Source organism: Muntiacus reevesi, chromosome 2 (genome assembly GCF_963930625.1).
Source record: "Muntiacus reevesi chromosome 2, mMunRee1.1, whole genome shotgun sequence".
In the NCBI taxonomy this organism is placed as follows: Eukaryota; Metazoa; Chordata; class Mammalia; order Artiodactyla; family Cervidae; genus Muntiacus; species Muntiacus reevesi.
In genome coordinates, this window is record NC_089250.1 from 105,447,689 (window position 1) to 105,461,031 (window position 13,343).

General features: G+C 49.0%; 1 protein-coding gene across 1 annotated transcript in view; it reads left to right on the forward strand.

The window, feature by feature from the left end:
- The window catches only part of LOC136159825 (collagen alpha-1(XIII) chain-like), an 82,626-nt gene extending 70,137 nt beyond the window's left edge, over positions 1-12,489 (forward strand). Inside the window, exons 35-37 of the mRNA XM_065922495.1 lie at positions 6,590-6,667; positions 9,646-9,684; positions 11,360-12,489. Of these exons, the coding sequence (XP_065778567.1) occupies positions 6,590-6,667; positions 9,646-9,684; positions 11,360-11,362 (120 nt within the window). The 3' untranslated portion in view covers positions 11,363-12,489. The remainder of the gene's footprint in view (positions 1-6,589; positions 6,668-9,645; positions 9,685-11,359) is intronic.
- Positions 12,490-13,343: the final 854 nt, after the last annotated feature.

Below are 13,343 nucleotides of genomic sequence, written 5' to 3' on the forward strand. Positions count from 1 at the left end.
GGGGACTCCTGACTCAACGTGGAAATATAGTTTTTCCTGACAAATCATTCTGAATTAAAAGACTTTCTAGTGAGGGGCTTAATCCGTGGCACTCAGGGAGCCTAGGGACCTAATCCTGAAATTGAAGCACGTATTTTTCCACGAGGAAAGGGGAGGCTGAGTCCCAGGGCAGCCATCAGATTAGCATTGCCATCCAGTGACAGGAGTCATGAGCCCAGCTCTCTCTAGGTTTCCCTGATAATGGGCCCCTAAACGAGATTTTTACATCCATCATTGCCGAGTCCTAGTCTTCTGACACTTAGTTTTGCCAGGCATCCCAGGTCACTGGTGAGAGAGAAAATACATCCCAGCTCCAAGAACAAGCAGACAACTGTTGTACACAGCCAAGCCTTTAAAAAGGATCCCAGCCGTTGTTTCTCTTGGAAAGAGTCAGCAGGACTATGAAATGTGTCATGGCTTTCAAGGACCCCGCTCCTCCTTTGGTTTCTGCCGTCTGCACCAGGACACGGTTCTGAGTGTCCATGGCACCCACGGCCACCTGATGGCCACATGGCACACTGGTGCCCAGCAACAGTCATTCACGGCATCTGACCAAGGGCTGGCCTTTGGCTTCCTTTCTAGAACGTCTTGTTGCCTTCCTCATCACGGAGGTTCTCAGTGGGGTGCACATCCCCAAGAAGGCCAAGAGCAACTTCTAGTGGGAATAATATTCAAGGATCTTAGAGGTAGAAGAGTGGGAAGAACCGAAGGGGAAACAGTGCTGCAAACTATGATAATATGTTCTGAGTCCCCACGAGAGTTAGACACAGAGCAGGGGACTTGCAGCAGCGCAGTCTTCTGGCTAATCTTTGAACACTGATAACAGAGCATTCATGAAGAGAACACGCCAGAATCTGTACATTTGTATCTGGCATCAGCGCCAGTCTCTTCCATTTAAGATGGATTTACTGAACAGTTCCATATTCCTAACGTTTCCTTTCTGGCAGCTGGTCAGCTGGTCAGAAGCAATCCATTTGTCCCATATATTCTATGAACAGGGAAGGAAAGGCAAAGCTACCCCTATCAGACTGTCCATGAAAAGCCCATTGTTGCTTCACTGTTGCTTGTGGAGGTGAAGCTGGAGATGTTCAAAGCCCCTCACACCCACTGACTATGGAAGGGGGCTCCTAAACTTTGCCTCACGTCACACCTGGAGCACCCCATCAGAGAGGCTCGGAATAAACCACTGGAATAAACAGACCCACTTCCAGAAATGCGCCAGCCAATTAAGGCAGCCTAGAAAGCCCACCTCCAACACTGGCATCCAAGAGTTCAGGCCACTAAAATAATTGATCATTCCACCTCTCAAATGGCATACTAACCTCCTTTCTAATTTATTTCTGCAGTGTTCTGGTTTTCTTTGTTATGTTCAATCAATACTTGTTAAGCCTCTTTCTTAAGACTTTTTCAGTTGGTTTGAGGCACTGGGCCATTTAAAGGCTACAAAACCAATCCTTCCAGTGGTGGTGACTGTGTTGCTCTAGAGGCAGAAGAGAGGCAAGAAAATGCCTTTGTCAGGACTTCCCTGGCAGTCCACTGGTCAAAACTCTGCCCTTCCAATGCAGGGAGCATGAATCGGGGAGTTAAGATCCCACACACTGCGCAGTGCAGCCGATAAATAAATAAAATTTTTCAATGCCCTTGTCACAGATGGAGAGAAGGTGGGAGGCTGGTGGCTCTGGTGCTTAAAGAACCGAGGTCATTGAATGAGCCACTGAGGCCCCATAATTCAGTGGGAAAATATTTCTTCTCCAGTTCCTATTCTAAGGTTTTATATACTTCTCCCCTGTCCCACAAATAAATTAGCAATATGTCACTTAGTAAAAATCAAGTCCAGAAAACAGACAAGTTACATGAACCTTCCTTGAAGTGCCTCATAAAAACCAGTAGACTTCTTCCAAAGAGCAGGTTTCCAAATCAAGGACCAGCTTATTCTTCTATCCAAGAGATCTGACTCTCAGGATGCCAAAATGTCCTAGAAGAGTACCCCTTACAGCTCACCCCTCTTTCAGACCTCTTTATACCACTGACCCTAATGGAACTTTTGAGGGGAGAGATGAGGGCTTGGTGATAAAAGCCTCCAAAATGAAGAAAGGTCCAAGCAGAGTCAGCTCTGTGTCATGACAGTTTTTTCTAGCACTTTGGTCCAGAGAAAAGGCCAGAAGTGCTTAGATGATGTTCAGGTTGGAAGTTTCATTGTTGCTTGTGGAGGTGAAGCTGGAGATGTTCAAAGCCCTTCATGCCCACTGGCTATGGAAGGGGCTCCCAAACTTTGCCTCACATCACACCTGGGGCACTCCATCAGAGAGGCTCGGATGGCTGCCCCAGGTCTGTTATCCTATCTCCGAGTGACCCAAGACACAGCCTTAAGACCATGCTACTCCGAGTCCCACCAGAGGATGGTCTTGGGGCCTCCTTCCTGCTCCTGGAAGGAGGATGGTCCTCCTAGTGGTGGGCAAGACCCAGAGGCCAAGACAGGCAGTTTTCCAAGGGGCCACACATGCCAGGGGAAAGAGTCTGTCCTTGTCACTAGGAGCATTCTCCTTGTCCCTTAACAGCTCTATGAATTTAGCCTGAGAGCCACTTTTAGGATGAAAAAATTCATCACAGGGTAAAGGGTGGTGTGAATTTGGCAATCAGGGCATCAGGAAAACTGGGTTTCGCTGTGGAGCTTCCTGCAAAACCAGCCAACTGAAAGGTCTGGAAGCATTCGTGCAGCTTCTGTCACTCTCCAAGAGGTGCTGTCTGCAATGTGTGTGTGTGCAGGTATGGGGGGTGGGGGGGAGTGCACGTGTGTACGTGTGTGTACATGCTTGCTTGCATGCATGTGTGCACATGCGTTTTTGCATCTTGCTTCCCCAGGCCCCCTGGCCTCCTTCCTCTCCCCCATCTGCTCTCTCTCAGCCTGGGCCTGCTTCTCCCCTTTACTCCCTGAATCTTGCTCCCTCTAGATAGGTTCACCCATTATAATGATCCCACAGCCTCATCCTTTCCCTTCCACTCCTCCAGCTTCAGTTTATTTCCTCTAAAAGCAGTTTTGTTCATTTTTTTAAGAAAGCCCTGCTACTTGATTCTGCCTGCCCCCCTCCCATACCAACTTGACACCTCTCTGCACCAGGGCCCTTTTCATGTCCTCTTTGGGGAACGGAAGCAGAGAGGATGTAGGTGAAGTTACGGCTCTGATGTCTTCAAGGGGCACCCAATAAGGCCACTTCCTGTGCCCTTAGAACCTGACAGCCCAGAGTGCAAGTTTCCCATCCTGAAGGGACCTTGGCTAACCCTCTGCCCCGCCAGGCCCATCATTAGGACCTGCAGACCCCCACTCCCAGGAGCTGTGCTCACCCTCTGAACTTAAGGAACTGTGCTCACTTTTGTGCTGGCCTCACCCAGAGTATAAACGACACCTTCCTGAAAAAGTTTCCCACGGGGTTTCTTCATCCAAATAGCAAGTGGTTTCGCTTGTCCACTGTCTGCAGGTTAACTGTTCCATGATTTCCTCATTGGTGGGCCTATCTTAGAGCCAATGCCATGACACTTAAGATGCATAGACACATTTCCTCTTAAACACATCTTTATTTTCTAAGTAGGCATTTGCATTTTAGAAAACTCAATTAGAAGGATGTGTTGGCAATTGCAGGTAACCTCTGGAATCAAGAAATGTGGGTAATTTCCAAAGGCCTGGAGAAATGTCTTAAATATTCTTATCCATTGCCTTCCTCTAAGGAACCCTGTAGCCTTCCACTGCTGGAACACAGTAGACAGGAGGCCCAGCCTCTGACAGCAGCCTTCGCTCCTACACTGGCTGGCGAGAAGTGATGATTGCTACTGCTCTTGTTATGAAGCTGCTGTCATGCCTGAGCACATACTATAGGCCAGTGCATGCGTGTGCGCTAAGTCACACACACTCAGTCGTGTCCAACTCTTTGCAACCCCATGGACTGTAGTCTGCCAGGCTCCTCTGTCCATGGGATTCTCCAGGCAAGAATACTGGAGCAGGTTACCATTTCCTCCTCCAGGGGAACTTCCCAACCCAGGGATTGAACCTGCGTCTCTTACGTCTCCTGCATTGGCAGGCGAGTCCTTTATCACTATGGTGGTTTTCATGTCCAACTCTTGGATTCTTGCGACCCCATTGACTGTAGCCTGCCAGGCTTCTCTGTCTATGGGATTCTCTAGACTACTGGAGTGGGTTGCCATTTCCTTCTCCAGGGGAATCTTCCTGACCCAGGGATCGAACCTGGGTCTCCTGCATTGCAGGCAGATTCTTTACCAACTGAGCTATGAGGGAAGCCCTTTATTCCTATATGCCAGTATTAAGCACTAAATGTGCACAAAGACCTCGCAACAACGTTCTGAGGGAGGTGTTATTATCCACACTTTACAGATGAAGAAACTGAGGCTCAGAGAGGTTAAGTAAGCTCCCAGAGTCTCGTGGCTAGTAAGAGGCAAATCCCATTCAGCTGCAAGCCTTCTCTCTGACCATTAGGCTACCCACCCAGAAACACACAGTGGAAGCCCCCAAGCCTGAGACAACTGGCCTTCAATAGAGGAGAGTTCCAGGGAGATTTCCCAGGGGCATGCTTGGTCCCTTATAAGGAAATTCAACATATAAGACCCCAACTCAAATTCATTACACAGTTTCCCACAGCCCTTCTTTAAATGGAGAGTGACCTTGGCACATGTAAAATAGGGTTCAATTTAGAAAGATGATGTTTGCTGAAGCTTTTCAGAACAAATGAATTCCTTGAGTCAACATATCCATATACAAGTAGATGCCCATGACCTCAGACCAGGATGGAGCAGAGAATGGGAGAACTCAGCTGAGAACCTAGATACACAACATACACACATGCACTTGTACATACACGTGAGAACACACACTCATCCATGCACACATCGTGCACACACACACACACACACACACACACACACACACACACACAAGGGCTCTGAACAAAATCACCCTGCCTCCTAAGAGGACATCAAAGGGATGGACCCAAGTTGGACAAAAGCCGTCAGGGCAGACCCTTTTTTTCTAATATGAGTGATCTATGATGATCTTTCATTTATTTATTTTTGGCGGTGTGGCACATTGGATCTCAGTTCCCCGACCAGGAATCAAACCCACACCCCTTGCATTGGAAGATGGCAGTCTTAACCACTTGACCTCCAGGGAAGTCCCAGACCCCTTAAAAAATGAACTCTCAAAGAGAAGGAAATGGGTTCCCCTGTCCATTATATAGATGCATTCTGGGCTCAGAATTAGTATCATCCATCTGCACTTCCTCCCACCTCTGGCTATCAGCCCTACTGACCCCCACACACACCTGCCGTAGCCAAAGACTCAGGTTCTTTGTGGGGTGGGGTGGACACTGACCCCTGATCCTGTTAGAGACTATCCTAATTGAGAGAATCTATTTTCCCCTCTTTTTTTTTTTTTTCTGTCTCTGACCTTAACACATGAATGATCCTAAAGTTTTGATGTTGTTTTTTTTTTCTTGGACTAAACCATTATTTACAGGGGGAGAGGGGGAAGAAAGGCTCTAGAGGGCCTAAGGGGGATAAGGGAGACCAAGGAGCGCCTGGATTAGATGCCCCCTGTCCATTGGTATGTTTCCATCTATCACTTGGTTGTTCTCATTTTTCCTGGAGGTTTGCAAGCTGGAAACAAAGAAGGCAAATAAACTAAGATGAAAACCGAATGACTCCACTAACACTACCCAAACCGGTCTGTTCATGTGGCCGATGAAATTCTGCCTGCTGCTGGTGTTGCCCTGAAACCACAGCTGCAAGCAATTCCCGCTAAATCCCTTCCCTTTGAAGATGCTGAACAATTGATGTGTGGAAATGGAGACACCACAAGGAAAAGGATTTGGGAGCAGGCCTTGGCTCTTAGCTCCGGGGTGGCTTTGGGAGCCAGGGTAGCATTTGTGAACCACCCCCATTTGCCTTCTTTGTTTTGGGGCCACCTCTGTGGCCAGCAGTTCAAGTCATCTGAATCCGCACTTGGTCAGGATGCAGGACACCAGGGCTAGTATCTCCTGAGGGCTGTCTTTGTCCCAAATGGGGCAGAATGAGGCCAGAGAGAGGCTTTTATATACAGCCTCTCAATGCGCACCAGCCATCCAGCCAAAACCTGCAAAACTGCAGACCAAGGTCAGTAGACAGACACCCCCAGGAAGCCTTCCCAAACCAGCCAATGAGGAATGATTCATGGCACATCTGCTGGGCTTCTCAAGTGTCCCTCAACCCATTGGAGGGTCCTAACATTATGATGCATTAAGTTGAAGCTCATGTGTGTTGACGCCAAGTGCGTCTCTAAATAGAGAGGGGGCTGGATGGACACGTCGCCAAGCTCAAAACATTTCTGGAGCCAGAGACAGCACAAAGGCTGAATTGGGAAGGCGGGAATCAACTAGGGTTTGCAGTTTACTTGTAGACGCCCTAAGGGTCCTGCATCCTGGCCAGGGTAGGACTGGGTCTCTCCACGCCACAGTCGGAGCTGGCCAGCCTTGACCGAAATAACCATCGTGGTTGGTTTTGTGAACAGGGACACCGAGGTTTTAAAGGAGAGAAAGGGGAGCCGGGGTTACCAGGGCTGGACGGACTGGATGCCCCGTGCCCATTGGTATGGCATCACCCTCCCTTGCCTGCATGGCCAGTATGGGCTTCCCCACGTGTGCGGTCTGTGCCTGTGTGCCTCTCCAACTGCCCTCCACACTCCTGCTCCATCATCCATCTGGCCTCTGCTTCCCAACTCTTCACTCTGTAGGCACCAAGGGTCACCCTGCCTTGGCTGGCCCTCAGGGGCTCCCGCACATCCCCCTCTTGCATGCAAAGTCTGCCAGGAGGCTTTTTTTTTTTCTTCCTCTTGCAGCAGCTTCAAAAGCCCATCACCTTAATGTGAGCTAGTCCTGCCCATCCAATGCCAGCTTTAGCTGCATCGGACCCTCCTTTCAGAACTGCTTCTAGACAGACCTGCCACCAGAAAGGAAGCCAGGGAAGTGGAATCTCTGCATTAGCTCTCAGGACTGTGATTTCTCTGCCTTCACACACTGCAGTTAGTTGGATGAACATTTGAATGAGATGCTCAAGTTGGCACCACATCCCTCTCCACTCCAGCATCTCATGATTTAGCAGAGGACAGATGGACGCCCTTATAAACACAGGGCAGAATGAGGAGTTCTAGAACTAAAGCAGAGGAGGGGGTACTCTGACTGACCTTCCAGCACAGATCCTATCCAGGTGACACTGGGATCACTGTCCAGGTGATGGTCCAAAATCAGGATTCTAGATCCTAGAGGGTTCATCCTTTTTTGCTTGAATCCCAGAGGATGCTGCAAGACTGTCCCTTGGTTTGCTCTTTTTTTTTTTTTTTTTTTTCATTTTTCAGTGGTTTGCCACCAAAAAGTCTAGAAGAACATGGAAAGGTTGGTTAAGGAAGGGAAGGGAGGAGACAGGGAGGAAGGGGAGACATTGAGGACACTCCCAAGCATAAGACCTGCCTAAGTGGCTACAGTTCTGGTTCCCCAGGTCCCAGTCCCTCTCCAGGCAGGGACCTTCTAGGCTTCCACAGCGATCCTTTCAGAACACTATGGGGGGAAGCAGAAGATGGCCCTTCACTCCACGACAGTTTGCTTACAAGCTTCCTGCCCCCCTAAATTTCCCGATGAGGTTTGAAGCTCATGGAGCTATTTTAACACCAGTAATTGTCAGATGAGAATTCCCAGCCTCACATCCCCACGCCAGGGTCACAGATGAATTATCTTGGGACAGAGGAGAAAATGCTGTAAGAAAAGATGCTGTGTGACCCTGACCGGTGACCACAGAGCCCCTTGAAGGGACTTTCAGGGACCAGGAGAGGCAGATTAAGCTGACAGAGTGGCTGCTTCCTGTCCCTCACCCAGCCTCCTGAATCCTCAGCATGCAGCATGCATCGCACAGGCACCTTTCTCAGCCATGGAATCTCCCATGCCCTCCATAGCACCTCCATTGATCAACAGCCAGTCAGCCCCTCTGCCACAGCCCTTTCCAGAATCCCAAAATCTGAGTTCTGCCGGCCGCAGCCCTGGCTCCTCACCCTGCTCTTCACCCACACACCGCCACTGCATCCCCTCCCTGCCTGCCCAGCCCTCCTCTCTTCCCCCTGCCACCGTCCACGTGCCAATGGGAAGCCGCTGTGGCCCGCGGAGGCTCCTGTCCCTCCCAGAGTCCATGTGAAGTGTCGCACTGTGGTGGGCTGGGAAACGGGACCCAGGTCTTCACTGAACCCTGGGATGCACCACCGCCCCCCTCTGCAGAACCTCCCCAACCCAGAAGGGACGGTGCAAGTCACCTTGATTTGATCTTTAATGCAAACTGGCATTATCTCCAATAATGTGTCATTTGTCTATTAATTTTGCTGTAGACTTTTACATACCTTGCCTTTCTTGTTTTGCGTTGTTTGCCGTCTCCTGCATTGTGTTACTGTGGGTGTGGGGCAGTGGGCGGCGGGGGTGGGGGGTGGGGGCGGCAGGGAAGCTGCGCTATCGATCAGGATTTTTAGTACAAAGTAACTAGACTTCTTCAGCCCTGGTGCAGGGCCGGCTGTCTGCTGGGCTCCGGGTGAGCGGTTTCCACACCTGTCCTGAGTGGATCCGTAGGATCAGGCATCAGGGGCTCCCATTCCAGCCCCTCGGGGGCTGACCACTTACTCCGGTCTCCTGAAACCCTATGTGCATCTCCTTCTCTGCCTTGGAACCTGAAGTTCTAGAATCTGGGCTGCAGTTCTAACAGACTCAGACTGAGAACCAGATCGTCGCCCTGGTTCAGCCTCACCCTCCCTGCCTGCTCGTCAGGGGTTTCTAGTTCCCCCCAGGGCACACCAGGGCAGCCAGGACAGCCGGCCGAGGAGACTCAGGATGTCCTGGGGCTTCAGGTACTCAGTGGGTGCGCCAGCAGGGGGACAAGTGGCACCTGGTGGATTCTTATCCTACCACTGCTCATCCCCCCAAGCCCCCAGAGACACTAAGGCTGTGCCGGGAGCCCCACCTCCTTGCTTAAGGCACCTCAGCCCCACGTTGAAAGCCTGCGAAATCAACCGTCCTCCTCCTTATTGATCACCAGATGGGAGCTGCCTGGATGTCCGCCCCCAGCTGCTAAGGAAGAGAGAGAAATCAAAGAATGAGAGAGTGGGGGGTGTTCGTTCCATAGAGCCGCACCTTCCCCGGGTTTTATGGAGGAGGAAACTGAAGCCTCCAGGTGCTGAGTGCCTCGCCCACGGGCACCCCACACCCAGTACAGCCAGACTGGAGACCAGCAGGCCTCCGGCTGTCCTCTCCACCATACTCAGGTCGCCTCTGCTCACCGGGCCCACAGGCAATAGGACAGCCCATCTCAGCTTTGAACTGTAACTACATGTGAGCTCGGCCTGCAGGCAGACAGGTGGGCTTGCTTCCTGCCTCCTTCCGAGGCTAGGCCCTGGGGTAGAGAAGAGAAACAGACAATATCAGGTGGGCCGCACCCTGATCAGCTGACACGGTGTTTCTGGCCCTTGTTCCCCTTGTCATGCTGCTTGTTGGGCCATCCCCGTGAGTCTGAGCCGTCTGCCTTTCTTCCTCACTGCAGGGTGAAGATGGCTTGCCAGTCCAGGGCTGCTGGAACAAGGTAAGCTTTCCCAGGGTTCCAGGGCCTCAGGGCAGAGTTGTACGTGGGCTCCATTTTCTGCCATGGGATAAAGCATGCACGATTTCCATTCCAGGCCTTCCTGCAGATGAGGCAGCAGGACATGGGTCCAAAAAGGAACAATCCCAAAAGCAGGGTGCCCATTAAACAATGCCACTCACTGCATGCACTTGAGAACATTTAAAAATAGTTTTTAAGGCATCAGCAAACCCAGTGTATGGAATTTTCATGTAGCCAGACAGATGACATCTTTATGCTTCATGAGGTTAATTTATACCATACTTCTTCTGCAAGGAGTTCTAAACCATGTTTCAAAATCAGTTATCATTAGCTAGTCTCATAGTGTTCATAAGAGGCCATTTAAGCCATATGATGATGTTTATCCAGATGTAGGAAATCTCTATACTTTAAGTATAAAGTCATATGGATTCTATACCTCCTCATAGAGACCTGCCAGCTCATCCCTCAATCCTTCCCCTTGAACTTAAATAGTCAGAGTTTCATGCTTCTGCACATTGAGGCCTGCCCACCCTCTCTTGGAGTTCCATAGTTCCTACCAACGGGGAGGTTTCCTTTGTTCACACTTGCCTTTGGCATTTGCCATCATTAAAGCCTCCTGACACCCCAGGGCTGTGCCCTCAAGATAGCCACCTGACTCATCCAGGGCCCCCAATGTGCAAGGCTCCCTGGCATGACCAGGGCCATTGGTTTCCTAATCCAGAAACCCAACTTGGTCTTGGAAAAGGCAGCACCTGCCATGCGTTCCCACCTATGGCCTCCCTTCACCTTCCTCCTGTTCAGAGACTTTTCACCAGCCCTGCACCACCACTGTCTCAAGATTTTGGTTCATTCTCATTCAAGAGCTGGAGATCCTTACCTGTCCAAGAGTTTGCGCTTAACTAATCCAGTCCTGCCCAGTGATAGCACTCACACTTACAGCGAGATGAATCACTCCTCTGGCTAGGTGTCCACCAGCTCATTAGCTCACAAGATTCGGTAAAAGCAGTGAAACCACTAAGACACCAGGCTGTAGGCTGAGCATCTACTCACCCAGGTACCTAAAACACCCCCTAGCCAGAGAGAGGGAAAGCTCTGCTTTCAAGGGAGATGACTCCCCAGGAATCTGTCTGTCACTTCATCCTCTTGGTTAATTCCCCTAGACCTAGTTAAAGCTCCAAGAAACAGGAAAGAGGTGTGTCCCCTAAGAAAAAGACTTTCTTCTTCAGGGTTGCTGTGGATGGTTAGGAGATAGAAATGATTGAGCTTAGCAGGGGAAGAAGAGCCACTCTCGAGGGGTACAATGTCTGGGAGAAGCAAGAAGCTGCTAGAGAGCCTGATGTCTGCTGATTCACATCATAAATTTATTCTGGGAAGATTCGGTAATTCAACAGCCCGGCCTCCAAAGGCTGCATAGAGAGAAAGTGCCCTCTAGTGACCAATAAGGGGAATGACTAGAAAGAAAAGGTGTTAGTTTCCCACCCTCAGGGTGCTGACAGTCAGCACCAGGGTCTTGGAGGAGGGGGTTCCTGGCTCCCCCAGGTCCCCTACCCAAAGCCCTCCCCTCCAATCCAGAACAAGACCTACCTCATTTCCCACAAGGGAAATAAACACTCACAGACACTAACACCATGTCGTTTTGTTTGTTTTTGTTTTGCAGTGATGCCTCTAACCTGGGATTGGCCTGTGTGTGTGTTTGTACATAGAATATTTATTTTTATACAGTTTTCACTTTTTGAAAATGCCCGAAGTATGATGCATCTTACAGATTATTTTTTAAAAAAGGAAAACCTGCATATTTTGTACAGAAAATACCAACCTCTTCCCTTTTGTTTACAAGATGTTTTGCATACGTCTAAGACTCTAATACACTTTTCATTTGTGAGTACGGCTGTATGTTTGCATGATATTTGTGCACACTTATTAAGTATTGAAGCTTAATAAATTATTGTGTTCCAGTGCCAAAGGGGGCCAACCAGCAGTTAGGTGCTGGCTGGTTTGTGTGTGACTTCACAGATACAAGAAGGTCCATGGTGTTTGCTAAGCTTAGATGTGTCTCAGAATATTTTAAACTCTTACAGATTTTCACTATTAAAAAAGTGAAACATGGAAATTCTTGATCCTGATTCATCACTAAATTAATTACATTCTTTTCTTGTTAAATCAGCAAGTCCCAGAAGCAGGGGTCCTCAAAAATATAATGGTTTGAGGACTTCCCTGGTGGCCCAGGGGTTAAGACTCTGCACCTCCACTTCAGGGCACAAGGGTTTGATCCCTGGTCCAAAAAGTTCTACATGTCTTGCAGTGTGGCCAAAAAAAAGGAAGAAATATAATGGTTTGAGCCATTTTAAGTCCAACAGAGGAAGGGCCAGGACTGTATTAAGCGACATCTTTTGTAATGTACCCCACGTTCATGGCAGCTCCATGTACACGTGTAAGGTTCAGTTTCGCTGAAACCCTTCAAACCCCCAAGGTTACAAAGAACTAAGTGCTAGTACTTTTGATTTTTGGTTTGTTTTCCTTCCTTTTGAGCTGCGGCCATTAATACCAGCTATTGTTGATGACGGCCATTCATTTGCTATAGATTTGCAAGGTCCACTCACAACTAGCAGCTGAAAAGTTTGCCCCAACAGTCTTTTTGTTCCAACAAAGGACACTCAAACAAATCTGGTTAAGATATTGGCATTCTGTTTTTTTGTTTGTTTGTTTGTTTTAAGAAATAGAATTTTACTGCTTTCTGTACTGTTCTTAGTGCACTATTTATAAAGGTCTCACTGCTTGTAAATAAAACAAAGCTATTTTAATTACCAGGTGAATATTACCTATGGGGCAGCACACAGGTGTACTGTTAGGTATTACAACATAAGTGGTGCTTCTAAAGGGCTTGAAAATACCAAAGCCCTTGAGTAATTTAAATACCCCTCCCCACTTTGTTTACACTTTGTGTTTATATAAATATATATCCTTTCATCACAGACAGTACAAAAGCAGACTGAAGCAGAGACGCTTCCACAGGTAGTCACATGAAGTCTAAGTTGGTGAGCTTCACATTCGCGGGGCCCCTGCCGCACTGTGGGGTGAGGTTGCACTCACAGACTCTTGTCTTCATAGGACCACATGCTGCGCAAACCCCAGGGACCTCACTGGTGTTCTCAGCAAATGTCCACACAGATAATTTGGAAGTCAGACACCTTCCTCCCCTGGGTCTTGGCTTCCTTGTTTGAAAAGTGAAGCAGTTGAATGAGAGCTGCTCTCCGTGGTCATCTGTCCCCTCACCAGGCTGCAGAGCATGAGGGACCCAGGCCCCAGCTGCTAGCTGGCACAAGTTACTTTTCCTACCGAGGGGGGTCCCAGGATGCCGCACTTCCCTGATAATGCCTAAGCCCACTCCCCAGACCCCACCCAGAGCCAGCTGCCCCACCAGGCACAGTGAACACAAGCCTGGGCCTTTGGGGGGATTTCAGGGGGTAAGACAATATTTTAATATTTTCATTTCTTTTAAGTCCAAAAGAAAAAAATTGAGTATATAATCATGAATCCAGCCAGGATTATATTTATCTTTCTACCAGAGCAGTCATAAAATATATTTTTTTTTAAATTTTGTTTTGTACTGGAGTACAGCCGATTAACAGTGCTGTGATGGT